General features: G+C 47.0%; 2 protein-coding genes across 8 annotated transcripts in view; one reads left to right on the plus strand and one right to left on the minus strand.

Annotated features, from left to right (window-relative positions):
• Positions 1-812: 812 nt before the first annotated feature.
• On the minus strand, positions 813-6,274 carry xpa (xeroderma pigmentosum, complementation group A). 5 transcript variants are annotated; one of them, XM_035416561.1, is made up of 8 exons: positions 6,174-6,274; positions 5,765-5,867; positions 5,404-5,672; positions 5,104-5,211; positions 4,356-4,461; positions 3,864-4,029; positions 3,304-3,421; positions 813-2,070 (listed from the first exon to the last, which is right to left on the minus strand). In XM_035416561.1, the coding sequence occupies exons 3-8, from the start codon at positions 5,597-5,599 to the stop codon at positions 1,916-1,918; spliced, it is 849 nt and encodes a 282-aa protein (XP_035272452.1). In that variant the 5' UTR covers positions 5,600-5,672; positions 5,765-5,867; positions 6,174-6,274; the 3' UTR covers positions 813-1,915. The 5 variants fall into 5 exon arrangements, with proteins under 5 accessions (XP_035272452.1, XP_035272450.1, XP_035272455.1 ...); XM_035416559.1 differs by having other exon boundaries at positions 5,404-5,867; XM_035416564.1 differs by lacking the exon at positions 5,765-5,867 and having other exon boundaries at positions 6,174-6,221.
• A 5,096-nt stretch (positions 6,275-11,370) lies between these two features.
• The window catches only part of LOC118227971 (polycomb group RING finger protein 3-like), a 33,947-nt gene continuing 21,808 nt past the window's right edge, over positions 11,371-23,509 (plus strand). The window contains exon 1 of one of the 3 annotated variants that reach the window (XM_035419114.1): positions 11,371-11,507. In XM_035419114.1, the coding sequence (XP_035275005.1) occupies positions 11,415-11,507 (93 nt within the window). In that variant the 5' untranslated portion in view covers positions 11,371-11,414. The remainder of the gene's footprint in view (positions 11,508-23,509) is intronic. The other 2 variants (XM_035419113.1, XM_035419111.1) reach the window with 2 other exon arrangements.

The raw sequence follows: 23,509 nt of genomic DNA on the forward strand, positions 1-23,509 counted from the left end.
GGTGTGTTAGTAAACCTGTACCCACGCCAACCCTTTTAGATTGGATTCCCCTGCTTGAAACAGAGGTGCTGACACTGGTTACGGGTCAATGAAGCTCCCCTGGAGCTTTGAAAGCGTAGAGGTGTTATCCCTGGTGTCCTGGCCAAATTCCCTCAAAAACCACCCACTAATCGCTCCCTGCATCCGACTGGCTACAACAGGGGTTCCCGAAATGTGAGTCGCAACCCCACGTGGGGGTCGCCTAAAAAAGAAAAGTCCAACAACCCAACTAATAATAAAAGCAACGAGGCCACATGTTGCCAGTACGATCACGGCTAAAGAGGCATCGCTAGGCAACAGGAGTGTGTGGGTCCGGTGCTGGAGTCGTGTAAATTTGCGAATGTTCTTTTGGGGGTCACGTCAGAAAAAAGTTTGGGAACCCCTGGGCTACACAGTCTCTTACCCACTTTCACTCCTGTATCCATCACTGCAAAAATAGATCTTGGTTGACTTCAGTGGTTAAAGTAAAAAAAAAAAAAGACATTTTACACAAAGAACACAAGTGCTTTAATATACACGTAATGAGAACTGCAGCGAAGAAACTCTTCTCTCCTCGGTCATTATAAATCTCTTTAAACCACTAATCGGGCTGCGCGTGGGAATTGTTCAGTGCTGACAGAAGTTCTGGAGAGGCGGGACCGTATGAAACGATCGCTCGAGTTCTGCAGAAGTTGCATAAAGGCTTTCAGTAGAGGGGATGTGTCAATTGGGTCAAACAGCGCACGGCAGGAAAACAAGCTGAAGGTTCATTCAACCACAAGCTCAGACCAGCAAAGACTGCGTTATTTTGTTTTATTTGATGTACAAAAGTGCTACACAAATACTTCAGCTCGTCCTGTTTCAGCTTTCAGGAAGAGGTGCTCGGTTTTTATACAAACGACTCACACTCATTTCCATCACGCCAAAGGCCTGCAGGGCAACACGCTAACACCTGAGTTCATTTCATTGGTTTGAAAATCCCTGTAAAAACGAGCCACCGTTTCCATAGCGTCCAACCTGAGGGGTAACATTGTTCCATTAGTCAAGTAGCACGCGTGTGCACACGGCTACACAGAACTGGAGCACATCGCCTTATTGTGGCTAACTTTAGCCACAAATAAAAACGACAGTGACCCTTTGTAAACACAATGAAGACGGTCCTCAGAGTTAACACTAAACCAGCAGCCACTCCAGCGGTGAGAGGCTGTGGACTCCAGTGGAATGCTGGGATGGAACTGCTCCATCAGCTTTTCAGTTCGGTTCACAGCATTTCCATAAACGGCCCCCAAACCCCGAACCCCGAACCCCGAACCCGAAGCCTGACAGCGACAGAGGAGGGAAGAGTTCCTCTGCGGAACGTGTGGATTTCCACGTTCCGCACGTCCTTTGCGTGGAGTTGGCGTGTTCGACGGTGAAGAAAAAGAACGCAGGACCTGGCTTCAGAACCCTGTGTGAACCCAGCGGGGCTACACCTCACAGGTGAGCAGGTGGAGCTGCATCTTCTCACAGGTGAGCAGGTGCAGCTACACCTTCTCACAGGTGACCTGGTGGAGCTACACCTTCGCACAGGTGACCTGGTGGAGCTACATCTTCTCACAGGTGAACAAGTGGAGCTACATCTTCTCGCAGGTGACCTGGTGGAGCTACATCTTCTCACAGGTGAGCAGATGGAGCTACATCTCGCAGCTGAGCTGGAGGAGCTAGATCTTGCAGGTCAGCAGGTGGCCCCAGGTGGAGTTACATCTTCTCACAGGTGAAGCGGTGTCTGCAGTTGGAGCTACATCTTCTCGTAGGTGAGCTGGTGTCTGCAGGTGGAGCTACATCTTCTCACAGGTGAGCTGGTGTCTGCAGGTGGAGCTACATCTTCTCGTAGGTGAGCTGGTGTCTGCAGGTGGAGCTACATCTTCTCGTAGGTGAGCTGGTGCCCGCAGGTGGCGCACACCTTGCGGTAGGTGTCCTCCTCCTCGTCCAGCAGCTCCTCGGGGCCGTAGTCGTGCTGGTGAGCGCTGGTGTCCTTCCGCCAGACGCTGCTCCTGACGGCTCGGCGCAGCTCTGATGGAGAAAGAGGAAATAAAAAAAGAGTTTAAGGACTTACTGGAGTGGGGGTTGGCTGCCTGCTTGTCTTACTCTCTTTCTCCTATCTGTTGGCCTGTCTCTCTGACTGGTGCAGGGCTCCCCAGCCCTGGTCCCGGAGAGCCACAGGGTCTGTTGGGGTCCCCAGCTCTGGTCCCAGAGAGCCGCAGGGTCTGCTGGGTCCCCCAGCCCTGGTCTCGGAGAGCGGCAGGGTCTGCTGGGTTCCCCAGCTCTGGTCCCGGAGAGCCGCAGGGTCTGGCTGGTTTTTATTTTCAGCTAATCAAAAACCAATTCAGACTCCTGAAACCAGGTTAGGCGAATTGCCTAATCAGCTGCTTCAATTTCAGTTTCATCAATTGTAAGTGCTCAGGGGATTGATTCTTGACATGGTGCCATGAAAACAGTCATATATGGGCAGAGTTACCAGCTAACAGCATGTGAAGTAACTGGTGTTTTGGTGCATAGCGTACTATCAACAGCTAACCGCTGCTGGTTTCAGTTCCTTAAACAGACAGCTGCTGTCACACTGTACGAGTCTGTGGCTTTGGTTTCTAACGCTGCTCAAACATGGCTGGGTCAGGCAGTCGTCTGTGGGTGCCGTCTCGCTAGATTTCATGCCAGCTTTCGATCTTAATCATGCAGCCAGCCTCATCATCAAGTCCATCTTTTTTTTGTTTGATAAGCTCACGAACGACAGCTAGGGAATGTTTCCAAACGCCTGTAAGAAACGTCTCACCGCGGTCTGGTCTAAAAGTGGCCCGGCGGTGGAGTTTGGAGCTAATTAAGCTCATTTGTGTCGGCGGTAACTGGTGGAAAACACCAGACTTTCAGGAACTGAGTGAGGACTTCATGCAGGAAAGTGGTGTGTAAGGACCTCTACCAGGAAAGGGCTGTATGTGTGTGTGTGTGTTTCTGTATATGTATATATGCGTTTGTGCGTGTATGTATACGTGTATGGGTGTTAGTATGTTGATGTGTGTATGTGCTGGTGTGTTGATGTGCGTGTATATGCGTTAGTGTATGTGTATGTGTCTGTGTCTATGTGACTTGGTATTTGTGCGTATGTGTGTGTGTGTATATGTTTATGGATGTTAGTGTTGGTGTGTTGGTGGTGTTGGTATGTTGATGTGTTGGTGTTGTGGTGTTGGTGTGACTCTCTGTTGGTGTGAGAGCTGACGCAGTGAGCGCACAGTGTTCAGGTCGTGAACCCACCTTTCACCTTCTTGTTGAAGCGCTTCTGTTTCTGCACCTCCCGGTTCTCCTCCCTGGACTCCTTGGCCTCGTCCAGCGCCTCCGGACTCCCCCACACCTCCAGGGAGCGCTTCTCCACCTGCAGGCACACAGTGGTGAGGCCGGGGGGGGGGCTCAGGGAGCCAACACAAAACCGACATAAAGGGCCCCATTGGGGGGGTGAGGGGGGAGGTCTTGTGGTCTAACACTCGTGTAGAGCACCGTCCACACGCCCATTACGAGCCACAACGTCGCGTCTCTCCCTCGCTCTCACTCCTCGTTCTTCCCGTCTCTCTACACTGTGCTGTCCGATAAAGCTGAAAAATGTTAAAAGGTCCCCATTCAATCTAAGCACAGAAGGCACAGCCCTTCACCTCGAATAACACTTAGATGTGTTAGTCAGAGTTATGCAGCCTGCTCTCTGATCGAACACAAAGCACGAGCTGTCACAGGAAGCATGAAGGCATATGTACACAGGCCACAGAAACGCACCGTTCTGACACAGGCGGGTATGACATCGCCCCCCCGTTCACCGTGCTCACCTGCAGCTTCAGGTAGAGCTTCATGTCCCCCCAGCGCGGGTTGTGGGGGTTCTTCCTCAGGACGAACCTCAGCATGGGCTCCCTCTGGTCCAGGTCGCAGTCTTTCAGCAGGTACTCCTTCTTGGCCTCCGTCCGCGATATCAGCTTGTGCTTTGCCTCGTTGTCCCTTAGGAAAGATTGAGTGACATCCACTTCAGCCAATCCAGTCTTGGAATGACAGGCGACCGCCCTGCACTACCCACGTCTGCTGTTCCAACGGGATCTAATGTGGCAGTGGAAGTGAAAACCTCCAGGATCTCCAGGAACAGGGTTGGGCAGCCCTGCTCTAGCTGGTGAATGAGGTGTGCTTTGTTAGGGCTGGAGTGAAAACCTACAGGGTGGTAGATCTCCAGGAACAGGGTTGGGCAGCCTTGTGCTGTAGGATTCTTACTTTTTAAAACATTGGTTTGTAACTGATGATGCTCTCAGGAAAAACACTAAATCCAACTCTACCTGCACTTGTCGCACACAGAGAGGTCAAAGCTGTTGCTGAGGTAGGAGTCCATGAAAGGCTTGTTGCAGTCGTCACAAATCAGGTAGTCTGGCTCCATCACTGGGGCTGGAACAGCACAAGGGGACCCAGGGTGAACTCTGTACGTCTCCATCAGTCAACCATAATGAAAGCCACAAAGGGATCTCTCAAAATAATTATCACAGAGTGCTTCCCGTATCACTAAAACAACTAAAACATCTTTGTTTTATGCCGATGCCTTTCTGACCCACACAGCTTTTCCCAGTCAAGAGAGAATTTTCTTTCAAGTTTCCCAGTCAATAGAGAATTTTTTTATTTTATTTTTTTTTTGAAGGATTTTTTGTGCAATAGTAAGGGCTAATTTGAGATATAGGGCTACCATCTATGTGGCACACATACACTCTGAAACCCATTACTTCACAACAAAGTTACACACTTAACTCCCAGTGACCTTTGGCAACTAAATCAATATATAGCCTTGTGCAATTTGTCTGCACTATCAGAACAGTGATTAAGCAGGAACTTGAGAGAAAGTGACATCAAGCAACTGCTAGAAGAAAAGATGTATCTACCTTTTTTTTTTTTTTGCAATTTTCCTTCATTCTTCACAGAAAGTGGATATTTCAGGAGCCTCCATGACATCACCCTCCAGAACATTTGTCCATGAACCGTCTGTAATGTGACCATCTCCCAAAGCAGTCTAAAACGTACCCATGAGGTCTGACATACCTGGCTTGTGGACCACTTTCTTTACCGCCTGCGCATCTTCCTCCTCTTCCTCGATGAAGAACCCAGCGCCCGAGTCTATCGTTTTAGCAACCTTGGCACAGGTTCCTCCTGAGAAAAGAATCGTGGAAAGCCTTTGTGTTATAATACCACACGATACAGACCTAACCAAAATGAATGAGTAATTCCACAATGGGTGAAAAAATCTATGAGTAATAAATGCCATAAGTCACATAGCACAAGTTGCAGTGGGTGCAAGTGACAACAACGATATTAACGCTATATTTGAGGTACTAGGCTTACCTTCTGGCACAGAGTACGGTCTGTTGGCGAGCCTGGCTTGTCTCAGCATCAGCGCGCGCTGTCTGTTGCGCTCGATCTTGGCGCGCATAGCGGCAGAAAGAGGCTCGCACGTCTTGGCACCGCGACCGTTCTCCTCGAGTGCCGGTGGCTTGTCTACACCAGGAACTGCATCCTCTGTACCGTTTAAAGACTCCATTTCTTCACGCCAAAACTATGGCCCCAACCGACGTCCCGTAGTTACACAGACCTCTGTGCAGTCAGACCACGGTCTATGAGTCAGACAGATGCGATAAGAAGATGAATGGGTATACTCGTATCACAACGTGTGCGTTAACGGAAACGTTATCTTCTCGCTAACTACCGGTAGCAGGTGAACTGGCAGCATAACAAACGCAGGTGTGTTGACAGCACTACGACGTGGCACGCAAAGCAAGCAACAGGGTCCCATCAACCGAACGAGCCGCCTGGATAGACAGAAAAAGCACGCAGGGATTAGCAAGTTAGCTAAGTAGCAAGCCTTGTGTTGCTTTTAAAATGAGCTAGCCTATACTATATTATGCAAAATGCTTCTAGCGAGGCAAATTGATACAAAGCTAGTTAGCCGCTAACTTACCGATATATCATACACAATTGGAAACTGTTCAGAACAAAGTCCACGACGTTTCGCAAGACAGATCCCGTCCAATATTAACGTTATGCGCTAAAATAAATCTTAATATAATTAGCACACGAGCTAACACAATTTATAGACCCTTTAAACTCACACAAACCTTTCAGCTCTTTGTTTTGGCGACGCACTCGCGGCGGATGTTGATGACGTAATTTCATCACGGATCCGCTTCTAATTTTATTCGAACAACATCCGAATTATGCCGAGATGGCATTTAACTATGTGGATATTCTACAGGCACACACGTAACAGGTATAAAGTCTAGAAACGCATAAGGCTGTTGGTGCATAGGTATATTATGTAACTTTACGTAAATAAAATATATAATCTTGTTAATCTTTTTAAAAAAATGAAAAATAAAAAACTTTTGACCACAATTTATGACCCTATTTACTGATGTCTTTATCATAGATCTAAATGCAGATGTCACTTCAGTCACTGTTCCTATCAAAACACTAGCCAGTTGAGCAGTCTTTGTGACTGAAGCTCCTGCCATCTGTGCCCCAATAATGAACCCTCTTTCAAAGTCACTTAGATCTTTTCCTTTTGCCATCTTGATCCAAAATCGAGATCAATTGGGCCTGCTCAGCATTTTTATACATTCCACAGAGCATGATAGGATGTTAATTACTTAATTGTATCATGCAGTACCTGAAAGCATCTGCATTTGTAATGTTTTTCCACTCATTTACTCAGGTTTTTCCTTGAATTTTTTCCCTTGAATTTGTCACCTCTCTCTCTCTCTCTCTCTCTCTCTCTCTCTCTCTCTCTCTCTATATATATATATATATATATATATATATATATATATATACACACACACACACACAGTCATTTATCTATGCACGGATGAAGATGTTCTATAAATGTTGCAGCAGCAGGACCACCAGCTCCATCATGGGATTCTGGGCAGGCCTAACAGGCAGGCAGTGGCGCCTGAGTCTGCTTTCGCACAGAGCCGCCAGTAACCCACCCGCCGTCCGCGGGGACGCCAGGCCCGGCCGCAGATCAATACGGGAAGGAACGGGAACCGCGCCCACTTTATCGGCCTTTTAGCCCACGCTAAAGCGTCCTCTATTTCCCTCCTTCCCCCCTTCCCAGACCCCTCTCTCTCCCTCCTTTCCTCCCTCTCTCTCTCCCTTCTTCCATCCCTCTCTCCCTCCCCCTCCCAGACCCCTCTCTCACCCTCCTTTCCTCCCTCTCTCCCTCTCTCCCTCCCCCTCCCAGACCCCTCTCTCACCTTCCTCTCCTCCTTCCCTCCCTCTCTATCCCCCCTCCCTGACCCCTCTCTCACCCTCCTTTCCTCCCTCTCTCTCTCCCTCCTTCCCTCCCTCTCTCCCTTCCCCATTCTCAGACCCCTCTCTCACCCTCCTTTCCTCCCTCTCTCTCTCTCTCCTTTCCTCTCTCTCTCCCTCCCCCCCTCCCAGACCCCCCCCCCCCTCCCTCCCCCCCCATCCACCCACTACTACCTCCAAATAAGCACACGCGCATTGTGTCTCAGATGGCGGCTGTGTTTACTCACCAATGCAGAAGTGAAAACAGCGGGTGCATATTCCCCTGACTAGATGGCACATGCAGTCTCTCATCAACAGAGGTGCACTGTGCACAGACACAGCTATTGTTAGCGGCTGGTGTCAGAACAGGAGCGGAAGCAGCTTCACTCAACATTTGTGGCACCATACGAACTTAAAGCAATTAAGAGCCAAACTGAATGGAAACACACTAATCACAAAACCTTTACTAAAGCAACTGGTGCATTTATCATTGTGGTGTCACCATTAGATGTATGATGAACCAAAAGCATCTATTCACACATACTATGAATGCATTATTATTAATACAATACATAGAATCCATAAACAGACTGGAACAGGATATAGATTGCAAGCATCTTTTCTATTTTCTTTTTTTTTTAAATGAAGAAAAAAAGATAATCAGCCTCGAGCCTCGTCAGGCACATTGAATGCATACACCTGTATGAGAACTAAACCTGGACACTGACCGGAGTGTAGCACAGTGGGTAAGGAACTGGGCTTGTAACCGAAAGGTCGCAGGTTCGATTCCCGGGTAAGGACACTGCCGTTGTGCCCTTGAGCAAGGTACTTAACCGAAATTGCTTCAGTATATATCCAGCTGTATAAATGGATACAATGTAAAAATGCTATGTAAAAGTTGTGTAAGTTGCTCTGGATAAGAGCGTCTGCTAAATGCCTGTAATGTAATGTAATGACCGTACGGGTTAATTTCCCACGCTCTGGGACCGTGCAGCCGTCATGCGTATGCGGTCTCTGTTCAGGGCAGCGTGGCTGTCACCAGTGATCACATCATTATTCCCTGCTTTAGCACCAGCATATGACATCGGCAGACAGTGATGGGAAAGTCACTCTCCGTGAAACTAGAAACAGTCAGCAACCACAAAATATCACTGACTCACTGATTTCTGTGGAAAGCAAAATGATTCAGACATGGCAGTGACTGATAGCTCTCTGTGGTGCAACCAATTCAGAGGTGTACAGAACTTCATCACTTCCTGTAGCTAAGACTTATATAACAGACTGCATGTTGGATGTGTATCTTTTCCAAGTACTTTTTTCCCCCCCTTTTTTGTGGTTTTTATAGTTTTTTGTTCTTTTCAAAACTCAATTGAACATGCCAAGCCCAGTTAAATCTATGCCTGTGGTTACTAAATACTTTAGCACGCTCAAAACCATGACCATGTTTCTCTCATTTGAATCTAAGTAAATGCCAGTTTAAAGTTCCGTAATGAGCTATAACAAAAAAAACGGTTTGACTGTTTCAACCACACTATTGAAGTGAAACTAAACGTGTGGCTTTGACGGAGAGGCAATGTCACGGACATTGTATAATCAGTGCTACTGAAGAAATCACAGAACTCAGTTGTTTCACATAATCCTCAAGGACCCGTATGTGGTGCCGTAGCCGGAAAAATATAAAACGTATTTTTAAAAAAATAAAAAAATAAAACACATTTGGCGGTGAATGTGGGGCTGAGCGTATCCACTTGCCACCCTAATTTGGAACAGCCAGTCCACAGCTGCATTCTAAAGCCACATATGGAAGGTCTTCCCCCGACTCCGCTCTGTGCGAGCTTTGCTGTTGTCTGCAGTGTGGAAGTGTGGAGACACATTTACACATACAAGGAATTTGTTTCGGTGTGTTCACCAAAACAAATTCCTCGTATGTGTAAATGTACTTGGCAATAAAATACGATTCTGATTCTGATTCTGAAAGAGTGCGACTTGCCGCACCACACGTTTCGGAGGAGGAACGCGGGGGCGTCTGCACTTTCCCAAAATGTCAGTGGGGTTCGTGGGTAAACTGAACACGGCTGTGGTTGCAAATGACTGCCCGTTGCAAATTGGGGTGGAAAGTGGACCTGCTCAGCGCCACATTTGCCGACAAATTTATTTAGTCATTTATTAATTTTTTAAAAAGGTAGGTGAGGTTAGCTCAGAGATCCTGCCTCACCTTTTCAGCACCAGCGAGGAGCTGATTATCCAGGCAAATGACTCATCTGCCTCCAGCACGGACTAATTTACCGTAATGGGAAACCTGTTAGGCACACCGCACACTCACACACCTGCCGCTGAGCCATTATGACCCGACTAACACTTTAACCAAAGACCAGCCCAACACTGGCACTCGATCACCCGCGTATGCCACCGTGACACGGCATAGCCAGAGAGTGCGCAATGATGCACACCCTGAGTGTGCAGTCATTTAAAGAGAATGCTGTTCATTTAAAGCGAACGCTCTTCATTAACGTTTCCTGAAACAGCACTTCTGATTCATTGTGAAATTTACAAGTTGTGTCTTCAAGGTTCAAGACTAATCTGGGCCAAAGCTACGCCTACAAAAACTCAATATTTTGAGAAGAACACATATTATTTCTCATTATTTTCAATTCCTAATCAATTCCTTAATTTATTAAAGAATGTCTTGCCACTACTTGAGTGTTTTGTCTTCCCAGCAGGGAAGACAAAACACTCTAACCCTAACCCTTTTTTGTGCGCTGCACTGTAAAGGTGAACCAGAACCATAGCTGACAATGTTGCTGCCCTTTGCTGGGGCAGATGCAGCACCGGAGGCCATGCTGCTGGTCTTGCGTTCTGCTGGTCCTGAGCTCTGCTGGTTTGGATCTTTGCTGGTCTGGAGCTCTGCTGGTCCTGAGATCTGCTGGTCCAGCGCTGGTCTGGAGCTCTGCTGGTCCGGAGCTCTACTGGTCTGGAGCTCTGCTGGTCTGGAGCTCTGCTGGTCCTGAGATCTGCTGGTCCAGCACTGGTCTGGAGCTCTGCTGGTCTGGAGTTCTGCTGGTCCTGAGTTCTGCTGGTCTGGAGCTCTCAGCTGCAGCAAACCTATTAGATGCTCTTTTAGCCCCCAGGGGTCGGACAGCAGATTCCTGAGGCATGTGGCTTATGCAGTCAAATAGGCTGGGGAGAGGAGCTAATGGCTACCTCATTACTGAGGCGAGGGGGGGGGGGGGGGGGGGGGGGGGGGGCACAGGGTGCTCTAGAGCTCTCCTGTGCAAGGGTGTCCTAACTTAAGGCTTAAACAGTATGGATTGTCTGCTTGATTGGAGGATGTTATTCTTTCAGGCAGTGTTTCAGGAAAGCATATAAAAGACGTAAACATTTACATTCAGTGCTTGAGTGGGAAAACTCATGAGATTCATGGCATAAAAAGATTACAACATATTTTATGATTTCAGTACCTACTCTGAGATAAACCACAAAACACATAACTTTTTACTCTCTATGCATACAAGTATGGAAAATATACTGTTTTAGCACACACGACTTATATATAGTATTGCAAAATATATTGCAGAATATATTCTATTGCAAAACATGACCTCGCACATATCACTCATATGGAAGAACAGGGAATCTTGTGGTCACCTGTTCGTTCCTAAAATATTGCTTGATGGCCAGCTAATATCTTTCCTTTATAAAAATAAAATATCAAATTAACATTTTACCATTTATCAATGAAGAAATCCTAAATTTGATTGATACAGTAAATCATTTACAGGTGGTCATTTTCACAAAGACGAACAATGCTCAACAGTGACAAAACATATAGCTCAATTAAACTAAAGAAGTAGCTTAATGGCATATAGCGTTGTGTCCCGAGATTGACCAGGTAAATCGTGCCAAGACCACAGGTTGTCACAGTTCAAATGAGCCCTACTGTGTCATTCCATAGAATTCTATCTTGCTCCGCCTCCTCACGCTCCCCATCAGCAATGACCCCTCCCCTCAGCCTCTAGAGCGCATGCTCATCAGTTCCCACGGAACCGTCTGCTCGGCTGGTTTCGGGAATGCCCGGATATTTTCGCCTCTTTGTTTTACTGAAAGTGGATTTTAACTCGGATTCAGACCAACATCCAGCGGGGGGTTCTGATCTCAAACAGGTCAGTCAGCTGCTTTAACTTAAGAGAAACAGTACAGTTGCGATCCGTAAAAATAGCTGCTAGTCTGTTACAGCCAGGGACCGCAATTGGGTTTGGTAATTTTTTGATTGTAGCTCCTTCTCTTGGTCGTAACGTAGGTACATGCTGTTCGTGTTGTATGGTATAGGGTACTCAGTGTATGGCGACGCCGGGCCCGACACCGGGGTCATCTTTTCCCCAGAAAAGTGTTTTTAAGTGGCGATCTTGTTGGCGAGGGGACGTGTTGATAATCGCGTGGTTGTAAACATGGCAGTCCAGTAGTTTAACCAAAGCTAACCGAATGTGTGTATCGCACGTAACTGGTTACCGTTTGCACGCGGCGAACCCCAATATTTTATTAGCTTGGAATGTTCGCTGAATCGAAGGTCCACCATTAACCCCTTCCAGCTTTGAAAGTTTGGGGTCACGTAGTGTACGTGCGGAGTGGGGTCGAGGCGACGTGACAGATTAATCGGAAAATAGAAAGTTTTTTAAGCGGAAGATGCGAGTAGATCATGGCGAAACCGACTACGGCGCTGTCTCTGCGCTACAGGTCTTAAAATTCGAGGGATTCCCGTCTTCCAGGGGGGTCCAGGTCTAGCTACAAGCACGTGCGATAACGTGCGCTGTCGTACCATAACCAGTGCCAATTTGTATTTTAAATTGTAAAAGATTTTGATTTGTAAAAATCAGATGCCACAATGTGGAGAACCTACATGTTGCGACAGCCAGCCGTTTTTAACCGTCTCGGGGCATTCAATGCAGTTATGGTATAGATAGGTTCATCGTTGTAGTGTAGCCTTTTTGTCACGATTTAAAATATAGTGTTCATGGGTGCATTTAGAATTCACCTTTAGTACACTATTGAAGTTAATTTCTCATGGCAACAACGATTTGCTCCAACCTGTCAGACGGTCTACTGTAGAAAACGAAGACAGCTTGCTTGTAATGAACAGCTAACGCTACACTAACGATGTGGCTGAGAACAGTGTAACTGCAGACAACCTGGGATATGGAAAGTCATCCAAAAGGGTTTAAAATCGTCGATGTCTGATCCTCGAAGTAAAATAGTTCACCTTAAAATGTAGCCAGCGCAGTGCCTCGCCCGTGCAGTCGGAATGCGCGATTATTGAAATTCTAACGCTTCCTCTGTAAATACCACAGTTCGCTGTTTGCTCGGTGTAAAAAATGGGGTACTTCTCCGGGATGTGCGAACACGCTTGGCTATTGCCCCACTTGCTTCTGGCGTATCGCCAGAATTCATCGGAAAGATAAGATTCTGAACTCCTCTTGCGGGCTCCTCGGCGTGCCACCAACCTCGCGCAGATGACAGTTCTGACTTTTGACATTTGTGCAGCTCGCAGAGAGCACTTTGAAGTAACAGATCGCACCCCTGTGCACAAACATGGGGAGATCTTTTTTTCTCACCGAGACATATGACGATTCACGCGTGTGTTGGAAAACAGGATGCCTAGTATAACTTAACCATATTGTCTGTAGTCGCTTGTTTTCGCCAGCCCGACCTTAGCACCATTTGATATATTTTGGGCCAAATGCAATAGCCTACACGGGACAACATCACAATGGTTGTTCCAACTTCACAGAGGTCTCGTGGTTTAAACGTGAGGTGTACCCCCCTTATGATGAATGTTGCAGTCGACCAACTTGAGTCAATGAAGTGATAACATTAACGTGAGCAGGGGTGGAGATTTGCTCAGTTTGGCAAGTTTCCGCTCTCTACACCCGGGTGAAATATGGCCAGATCGTTGTGAGAGGAAGTGGGCTCGGAGGGGGAAATTAAAACGAAGGAAGTGTAGTGTGGGAAGTGAAACGAAAGACACACGGACAATTCCTGCTTTCAGGAAAACATTCGAAGGCTTGCTTTAAAACCACTTGTGAACGTATCCCAGAGAACTTTTAACAATAAGCGAATGTTATCGATAGCCAGCTTACTGCTAAATGAAGATACAGCTGCCTACACGCAAGCTTGATTACGCCTATGTGTTGCTTGAGCTATATCCGATTGATTAATTACGTGCGTCACCTGTCAATGATGTTAGTAGGTGCTTTAGAAATGTGCAAGAAACAAAATCTCTCAAGACATCTGCTCACGGAACATAACTAGGGCTTACCATTTCCTTTGATGTAAAACATTTTTGTCATTTTGATTTTCTTCTTTGAACTTTTTTTTTCAATTCTGTGTGCAACAAAAGGACAGTCATTTTTTTCTTGCATCCAGATAAAGCTTAACCGGTTGGCCTATTAAGCGTTCACGTGAATAATCATTTCATAATAATCCTGGATAGAAAAGATACTAGATGGACTACGGCTATTGGTTATGATGATGACTTTGCATGATCCTTAAACATTTAGATAATGACCAGTGTGCTCACTTTTGTAAGTTGCTTTGGAAAACAGTGTCTACTCAATGCTTCAATGTACAGAAATGTGAAAGGACTGCAACAGTTGAAGTAAGAAAAAAAAAAAAAAAAAAGCTATTTGGTACAACACAAATTTAGGATTTGAACATTCAGCCTCCTGGTTACAATCCTGGCTCCCTATTCTGTAATGGATGCTAGTCAATCATGAGTAAAAGCTCTTTGACTTGCATAGCAAATGAAGAACGGCAGCACTTACACAGTTAGTGCCGGCTTCTCTCTACCCACAATTCAGTCTGGCCGTTTTATGCGATGTGTGTGTGTGTGTGTGTGTGTGTGTGTGTGTGTGCATGTGTGCATGCGTGCGTTTTCAACGTGGACACAGACAAACTTTTCTTCTGGAACTTGTGGCACGTTCGTTCATTACCGAGCGGCACCATTTGCATGCAGTAGGCCTGTGTTTCCATGCCGACAGACTGAGTTGCTGCCCCATTTAAAGCTGTGCACTGCTGTGCCTTGTTACGACAGACTGAGAAAGTACAGGAATGAAATTACGGTGTGCTGCTGTAACGCTGTCTCTGCTTTTTCTTTTTTTTGTTTTTTCATTGACCCTCGGGGGGAACCGTCCGTTCTCCCGAACGAGGAAGTGACCGGCGTGGTTTGGGATCCGCGCCCACCCCCCCTCCACCCCACCCTGCAGGCTGTGTAACCTGTGATTTGTTCCTCTTCTTTTACTGCAGAGTTTGCGTCTGGACCCGAAATAACATTTGAAAAAAAAAAAAGGTTTCCGTTTATGTATGTTTATGCAACACTTTGCAGACACGACTAAACCACAGGTAGCTAGACTCTGAAAGAAGCAGGCTAATGCTCTGGAGCTTAAATATGGTACACGAATACTACAGTCTGGCCCTGGGGGACAGTTATACTGCTGGTTTTCCTTTCTACCTGATTGATTAATATGACTGATTGGCCACAGATTCTGCTCCCTTGGTGTCCCAGTTCTAAACTGGTCCCTGATTGGAGGGGGAGAATGAAAACCAGCAGCACTAATGGTCTCCTGGGCCTGAATTCTGCTGCTGTCGAGGGTAATGGGAACTCACGAGGAGAGAAGGGAAATGTTGGAACATCTCGGTCTGAAGTAAACTGTCTCTTTAGGAATGAACGGTGAGCCTCTTAAGCACAGGTGTCAAACTCCAGTCCTGTAGGGCCGCTGTGTCTGCAGGTTTAACTCCAGTCCTGTAGGGCCGCTGTGTCTGCGGGTTTGACTCCAGTCCTGTAGGGCCACAGTGTCTGCAGGTTTAACTCCAGTCCTGGAGTCGGGCGGTGTGTCTGCAGGTTTAACTCCAGTCCTGTAGGGCCGGTGTGTCTGCAGGTTTAACTCCAGTCCTGGAGGGGGCACTGTGTCTGCGGGTTTAACTCCAGTCCTGGAGGGGGAGCTGTGTCTGCAGGTTTAACTCCAGTCCTGGAGGGGGCGCTGTGTCTGCGGGTTTGACTCCAGTCCTGGAGGGCCGCGGTGTCTGTGGGTTTAGCTCCAGCCCTGGGGGGCTGTGGTGTCTGCTGGTTTTGGTGGGGGGGGGGGGGGTGAATGAGCTTGTCGACCTCAGGCTCAGGCCTTTTTTTTTTGGGGGGGGGGGGCGGGTTTGGGCTATTTTGGGGTGGTGGCAGCTGAGCTTCCCCTGGCTCCCCTGACATCAGCATTCGAATTTCCAGTTGAAAACCATTCCAATCACATAGCCTATTTATCTTACGCTATTAAGGCTTAATTGCACTTATTGAAATCTAACAAACTGTTAACTGTTTTTAATCTGACACGTTTGATGTCTAATGAAGGATGAGCGAGTGGCCTCTCAATGCCACATTTATGGCAGAGTCTGGCTTTCATTCTGCAAGGAGTGGACATTTCACACCAATTTAAGAACTTTTAAATCGGCCAGCTCAGTTCTCCAGACCGATAATGCATGCTGATTTTCTGTAATGTCCCGTGTCAAACGACCCCTCTTGAAAGAGGCTGGCCTACATTTTTAAAATTGATTTGTTGACGGACCAATAGCTGGAATCAGTTCAGCCTAAGTCCTGAGTTCAGTGTTGCCAGATTGGGCGGAATCCCCCGCCCATTTGGGCTACACTTTTATGTTATGGGCGGGTTCATTGTTTTCACATCTGGCAACACTGCCAGAGTGCTGAAAGAACGGACACCTGGACCAGGCCCTTGTAGTGTCCGTCTGCTGACAGCACCTGTGTTAGCTAAACTAAAAGGGGCTTTAGAACCCCAGCAAGGCAGCGCACTGGTGCACAGCCTCCCACTCCACTGCAGGCTGCTGTCCTTGCAGACACTGAAATGCTGGTCCCCACAGACACTGAAACGCTGGTCCCTGCAGACACTGAAACGCTGATCCCCACAGACACTGAAACGCTGATCCCCACAGACACTGAAATCCTGGTCCCCACAGACACTGAAACGCTGGTCCCTACAGACACTGAAATGCTGGCCCCTACAGACACTGAAATGCTGGTCCCTGCAGACACTGAAATGCTGGTCCCTGCAGACACTGAAACGCTGGTCCCTGCAGACACTGAAATGCTGGTCGCTGCAGATGCTGAAACGCTGGTCCCTGCGGTGCTGCTGTTAATACACTGAAGATGTGTAGACGGGGTTTTCGGTGCTTTTCCAGGTGAAAAAAAGCACCACTTAGGCGTATTCATTAATTTTATTCCCCTCCATGTCCCCGTCTGCGTGAAATTCAGTCTGTCGCTGTCTCTGCGTCTGGACATTTCAGATTCTGCACAGAAAATGTATTTTTTTTCAGAAAGACCCGCATCTCCCACATCAGCTGTATCAGCTGAATAGTCTGATCCTGTACCTGTGACATTGTATAAGGGCTCGGGTCAAACCTACCACGGGACAGCCTGGGGGGGGGTGTCATAAATGGATGAAATTCCTTAATGGCTGGTATCGTGTTTCCCACCAGCTTGTAATCAGTGGGTCAGAGTTAGTGAAAGATGAGGCGTTTTTGTTCTGCTAATCCAGTTATCCCTCAGCGTGGGGCCTGCTAACAAAGCTGATTTTATTAGAGTTAAAACATCTACACTGATACTGTGTGGAATTAGGGTGTAGGGGACCGTTCATTATTACAGTAGTTTAATTACAAGAGCTGATAAGACCGTGGCTAATAGCAACCTTTTAGAGGGGGTGATCAGAGGGAACTGATCACCTAGTATGGCTCTTGTGTGTAAAATGACCAAATTATTACTGTTTATTTTATCCCAGAGCTTTGAGAACGGAGAATTAAACACTAGTAAGGTAACTGAGAGTTGTATGAGTGATTTGGTTGGCCACTTCGAACCATTGTAAATTAGCCATCGAACTGTCCTGAGATTGACACCATACAATTTTCGACTGACGACTTCCGGTTGGTCCTGGAAATGGCCTACTTCATGAGCTATAGGCTGCAAGCTGAAGATTATGCCTAGAACACAGAGTTAATTTTAAATCCAGTGATGCTTAACACCACTGTAGTCTCAGTGAAATTTGAAAAGTGAGTCTGTGACAGCGTGGTGCATATCTGGCAGCTCTCTGGTGCACATCTAGTTATCTGGTGCATATCTAGGATGGCTGTCTATTCCAACCCCCCTTTGAATAATTCAGTCTCATTAATTTTTCCCTCAGCCTCTATATCTCTGTTTCTTTCCATGTATAAAAGAGTCACAGCATCCATTTCCCCTCCCGTGTTCAGGCATGTAGATGGGATGAGATCAGTTGGCTAATTGTTATCTTATATAGAGTGGCTGCCTGCACTGACTGTTGTGTATGCGCTGTTTTTTCCTGTTTTATTAATTATCAATCCTTTTTTATTGATCTGACTCTGACTGGCCCGATATAAGTTATTGTAATGCTGACAGGTCCACATAAACATCTGTAAATAGGCCTGTATAAAATATCCTTCATTGGGTTCTCATGATATGTGTAATATTACAGTTTATTTAATGGTCAATATTTATTAGGCTACCTCTGGCACACAGTAACCATCTGTCAAACATAATCTGGTAGTTTATGAATGAGTGAAACATTTCATTTGTATAGCACCTTTCTGGACACTCAAAGTGCTTTACAGTGATGTGGGGGGAACTCACCTCACCCACCACCAATGTGTAGCACCCACCTGGGTGATGCAGAGCAGCCATTTTGCACCAAAACGCTCTCCACACACCAGCTTAGGTGAAGAACCATTTTTAGCCAATTAAATCAGGGGATGATTTTTTCGTCCTTTTCCCCCTTTAAGGTGTGAGATCACAAATACGTGATTAGAATGTTCTTAACTGAACATTCTAATTCTGATCTAACAATCACTACTGGTAACTGAAAGCAATAAAGTTCTAGAACACTCTAGAAGACTTGGGAAAAAAACATTTCAAAAAAACCTGCTCTTCAAAGAGTTAAACTGAAGCTGGAATCACGTTCCACCTGTTTGCTTCTCCTGAAATTAAAAGCAAAAACGTGCCATTTCGATCACCATTTTCATCTTCTTCTTTGAGCCTGCATCATTTAGGCCTATACCAAAATAGCTGATTGTCAGGCTGCTTATAGGCTATCAGTTTGAAAATGTTTTTCTTAGTATTGCTGGTATTAACATCTCATAAGTGTAATGGGAACTGGGATGAGGAAGGGGGGGGGGTGCTGGTCATGTTAGCATGAGTTGACTGATTGAGATGCATGATCTCAGCCATAATTCAATGAAAGTGCTGTGCTGGCTGGGACCTCCAGTTGCATTTTAATTTTTCTGTGAAAAAATGTTGAGCTGTGTGTGGGTTTTTGGGGGGGGGGGGGGGTGGGGGGGGGTGGGCAGGCAGAACTGTGTGCAGTGGCTGGATGTGTAATGCTATCATTTGTGACTGATGCACTAATATATTGCCAGCTGTCTATTTTTACTCTCCTTACGGTTCACTGAAACGCCACCTCCTTCTTTTTAATGGGATGATTCATTCAGAAATCTATATTTAATCCATGGTAATAAAATCAGAAGATGAATGAGCTGGCGGCCTGTTTGTGTAATAATACACCAATCAGTGCTGTAAAGTCTCAACCTGCTGTGGGTTGGGGGTGGAAATGGTTACCCAGAATGCAAGTGAGCAGGGATCTGGTTTGTGCTTCCACTGGGCATTTGATTTTAGCCTTTCTTTTCAGCGAAATGAGAACCACATGCAGAACCAGAGCTGTGTGAACTGGAGCTGAAGGTTGTTTTTATGGGTTGAGATAAAAAAAATGAAAAAATTTCAACATCTGCGTCGTATGAGGAATGATTTAAAGCACATTTTCAGTCTTGGATAAACGCTTCATTCTGATGTAATGTAATGATGAAGATTTTTGTTCTTCTTCTTCTTCCCCTGAACTCTCCCCCCTCTCCACAGGTATCAGATGTATGGGATCTGTGTAGAATATTTTATTATTTATTTTATGCACTGCCCAATTTAAAGAAAACGGTTGGACTGTAGCCTATATCAGAGTTAGATTTTTTTTTTTAACTCTTGCAGCCACGCCTGAAAAAACCCCATAAAAGTTGACTTAAATCTCATTTTTTTTATGTGTAACTTTCAGAAAATAAGTAGGCTGAACCTCTGCAGAGATTTTGGGTTTTTAACCCTTTGAGAGGGACATCATCTCCGGACTCGTGCTTTGTACAAAGGGAGCGGGGGGACGCAGGGGTTCAGGTCAGTTGAGTTAAACTGCTCATCTATGATTGGACGGATTGCATTCAGCTGGTTTGCTTGTAAGGATGGTCTGTACTTTGATTGGATGGATTCCACCCTGGCAGTTTTGCCAGTGGGGCTGATATGTGTTTTGACTGATTGGGTTTCTCTTGGCTGCTAGTAACCTGTAACCCTACAGTCCTTTTCAGTGCCATTGAAACGGCTTCTGAGGCCTGCTCTGGTATGTATTATTGATCTAATTAGCCTCAAAAGTTTTTGTGGAACACATTACAGATAAACAATATTGCGTTATAATATAGATATTAAAACAAATGTAACGAGCATCATTTTTTGAAATATGACCAGTTCTGTGACATCATAGGACATCCTGAAGGTCACATGCTAGTTTGCATGCACATAGCCGGACAAGATGTGTGTGACATTTCTTTATTGGTAGAAAGCAGTGGACCCCAACCAATCACAGAGTACATTGGTGACAACCAAAAAAAGAACAGCAACAGTGGTTGGTTTATACTGCTTTGTCCTCAGGGCACCTGTAAATCCACCAATCACTGTCACCCTTTTCTGTCGGTTCCTCGTGACACACTTTGTGGTTGCTGGAGCTGCACTATTCCTATTTTATTACCTTTTGGTTTGTGCCAAGAATTTTAATGGGTTAGGACAGGCGGTGATGTTTACACGTACTGGTGCCAAAACAGAACTAAATACAGTAGCTCCATTGGGCCACGACTGATCTGCGTCTGGCTTGCCCCCAGTAAGTCCACTCATGAGTCTGGGTGGGCCCTGCTTTAATAAGCCTGGGTCGGCAGTGGCTAAATCTCTTTGGATTATCACGGGCTGGATGATGCGCTGAGCGGCAGACAGCGTGTGGGTTTGGAGCATCAGCTCCTCACAGACAGCTAGCGGTATGTTCTGTGAGCTGCGAGGCCACACTGTGCTGTTTTGTAGGTGACTTAGTTAATGCACCTGACTTAACTACTGCTTGTATTTTTGCATAGACTGCGTTGTTGCTGTTCTCGTTTGTGTTAGTGTTAAACAGTTTAACCTTCAGGGTCCAAGTTGAACTATGCAGTTGTTCCCTGCACTTGGAACGGTACTTCTCTCTAGGGTTTTCGTCATATTGTTCCTGGTTATGGTTATACACTTTGTTGTACGTCGCTCTGGATAAGAGCGTCTGCCAAATGCCTGTAATGTAATGTAATAATGCTTCTTAATGATGCATTCAGCTCTGGGTGGTTGTGGCACACGCTGCGGCCCCCCAGGACTAACCCTGCACACCCTGCGGCCCCCCAGGCCTAACCCTGCACACACTGCGGCCCCCCAGGACTAACCCTGCACTCACTGTGCCCCCCCAGGCCTAACCCTGCACACGCTGCGACCCCCCAGGCCTAACCCTGCACACGCTGTGGCCCCCCCAGGCCTAACCCTGCACACGCTGTGGCCCCCCCCAGGACTGCATGACCCGTGATTTAGGTTAAGACTGCAAGTCCCTTATGAAGCAAAGCTTTGGTTTCCATGCCGGAGCGAAGGATAGAAAGAGGTTGCGGCCTGTAGTAAAACCAAGAGCGAGTGTGTTTTGTACACCTTAAGTGCCTGAGAGAGCCTGTGTGAATGTGCTGTTATTTTAAAGTCCCCCCCCCCCTTAATGGGATCTCTGAGCGGCGTGTGATGTCTCTGACTAGCGTCTGAAGCTGCTACGCTTGACTGAATTTGACGGTCGGACTTTCGTTCGGCGAAACGGCCGTTGTGTTCGGCGCAGAGAGTTTGACGGGCGTTTGAATTTAGCGGGTCTGCGTGCGAAACCGCGTCGGCGTCTGCCGGCTGTAGCCGGACAGCGGACTGCGGCGTTGTTCCTCAAAACGGAGATACCGAACATAATCTGGATTGCGTGTGCGCTGGATATCGAAACAACACAAGTTGGAACAATTTTTCATGCCGTTAGGCCTAATGTTTTTTTTTTGTTGTTGAGATTTGCTCATTTGGAAGAACATAATTACAAGAAAGTGTCTGTCCTCTCATGTAATCTCTCTAAACCGATTATTATGGCTTGCGCAACAACGAGCGGTTAGCCTAATTATCCCCCCGCTCTCCTGTTTCTTCGCTGGTAATTGTTTTGCTCGACGCGACTGCCTCGCGGATCCTTCTGTCTGTCTAATCTTTTTGCGCTCAGCCGTGGTTCCTCTGTCTTATTTTAAACGATCGATTTGCGGGTTCCTTCAGCGTTTTCTTCATCTGCTCTCCTGCCCTCCTTAATCCTGAACATTGACTATTAGGTTTCTGCGGCAGAAAGAGTGTTTCAGAATGGTAACAGAGTGGCGCGGGCTCTGTTTGCGAAGATGCAGGGTGTGTCGCTGGAGGAGCTGGTCGTGTCGATACCTGCAGAAATAAGCTGTCTAGTGTTTCCCTTTTCTTCGCTTCTAGGGGTCCTTGCTCTGTTGAACCTTAGTGAAGTCCACTTCAGAGCTGGCTTTCCCAAATTTCCTCATCCCATGACCCACTTGATATGTAGGCCTAAATACTGTTCAGTGACCCCCCCCCCCCCTCTTTTATTCCAAACTCGACCCTCAGCCTTTTTGGGACCGGTGTGGTAGCCCTCCTGCAGTACTCTCATTGCCCACTAGGCCTCACACCCAGTTGGTTGGGAATCCCTGTTCTAGAGCTCTTCCAGATCTTTGCTTTGTGAGTTGGGGAGGGGGGGAACCAGCTTTGAAAGTCTTCAGTCATGTGACACGTGACGTCAGTTCCCTGTCTGTGGTTCCGTTCGGGTCAGGTGCTCTGACCCTCGAGATCCCTCTCTTGTCCTTTCGGTTCTGCAGCTTGAGTGTGTCAAACGGTCGCCGTGCGTCAGTGTGAACTAGACCTGCCGTTTCACTGCAGCAGTGCTGGGGGGTAAAGGGTCAGATGTTTGATTCTGTGTGCAAACCCACCTGTCTGTCCCCAGCTCGAGTTCTGTCCCTATCGGGCACGGGGGGGGGACCCATTCATCTGGCAGATGGCTGTCGGAGGGGGCACCCAGCTATAAAAAGAATCCACCCCCCCCCCCTCCAAGGACAGAGGATCCACACCACCCCTTCATTCACCTCCAAAAACATCCCATCAGCGACACCACTGCCAAATGGAGGAATATGAAATGAAACCCATGCTCCCCTGGTTCTGTGCTGGGCCAAGCTGCTGGATTTTAGGGACATTGGCTCTCATGCAGTAAACCCCGCTGTTGGAGAAGAAATGTCCTAGTTGACGCGTGACTGGAGGCGACTTGGGGCCAGGCCTCCCGCACACACCCTGGCTCTGCATCAGGAGCGTCTCTCTGACTGCCACTGCTCATGCAGGCCAGCGTTCCGTGCACCCGGGTTCTGAGAATAACCCCCCCCCCACCAGCAGAATCAAGCCCCACTCACACCCAGGTTCTGAGAATAACCCCCCCCCCCCCCCAGCAGAATCAAGCCCCACTCACGCAGGATCCTTACAGCTGCCACAGTGGGCACACGCACTTCCTGTGCGCTCTCTCTCTCAGAAGAATTTAACCGCAGAAAACACCTTTTCCGGATGATTCTGTCAGATCAGCTACTTTTGGTAATCGGTTTTCGGCTCCTCTCTCTTGATTGGCTCTTTCTGCGGATATTCAAGTCACGGTTCAGACCAACCATGGGGCAGCAATGTGGCATAAAGGTTGCAGGTTTGATTCCCAGGTTAGGTCGTTACTGTATCCTTGAGGAAGGTACAGCCCCGATTGCTTCTTTGAAATATGCAGCTGTATAAATGGATACTGTGCATAAAAAAAGGCAAAAAGTAGTGTAAGCTGCTGTGAATAACCGTGCTTAATGCCAGTAACGCAATGGAATGGAACTACGGTCTGTCCAGCAGTACCAATTGCTTTAAAGTTCTCAAGACTGTGATCTG

The sequence above is a fragment of the Anguilla anguilla genome, chromosome 5 (genome assembly GCF_013347855.1).
Source record: "Anguilla anguilla isolate fAngAng1 chromosome 5, fAngAng1.pri, whole genome shotgun sequence".
Taxonomy (NCBI): Eukaryota; Metazoa; Chordata; class Actinopteri; order Anguilliformes; family Anguillidae; genus Anguilla; species Anguilla anguilla.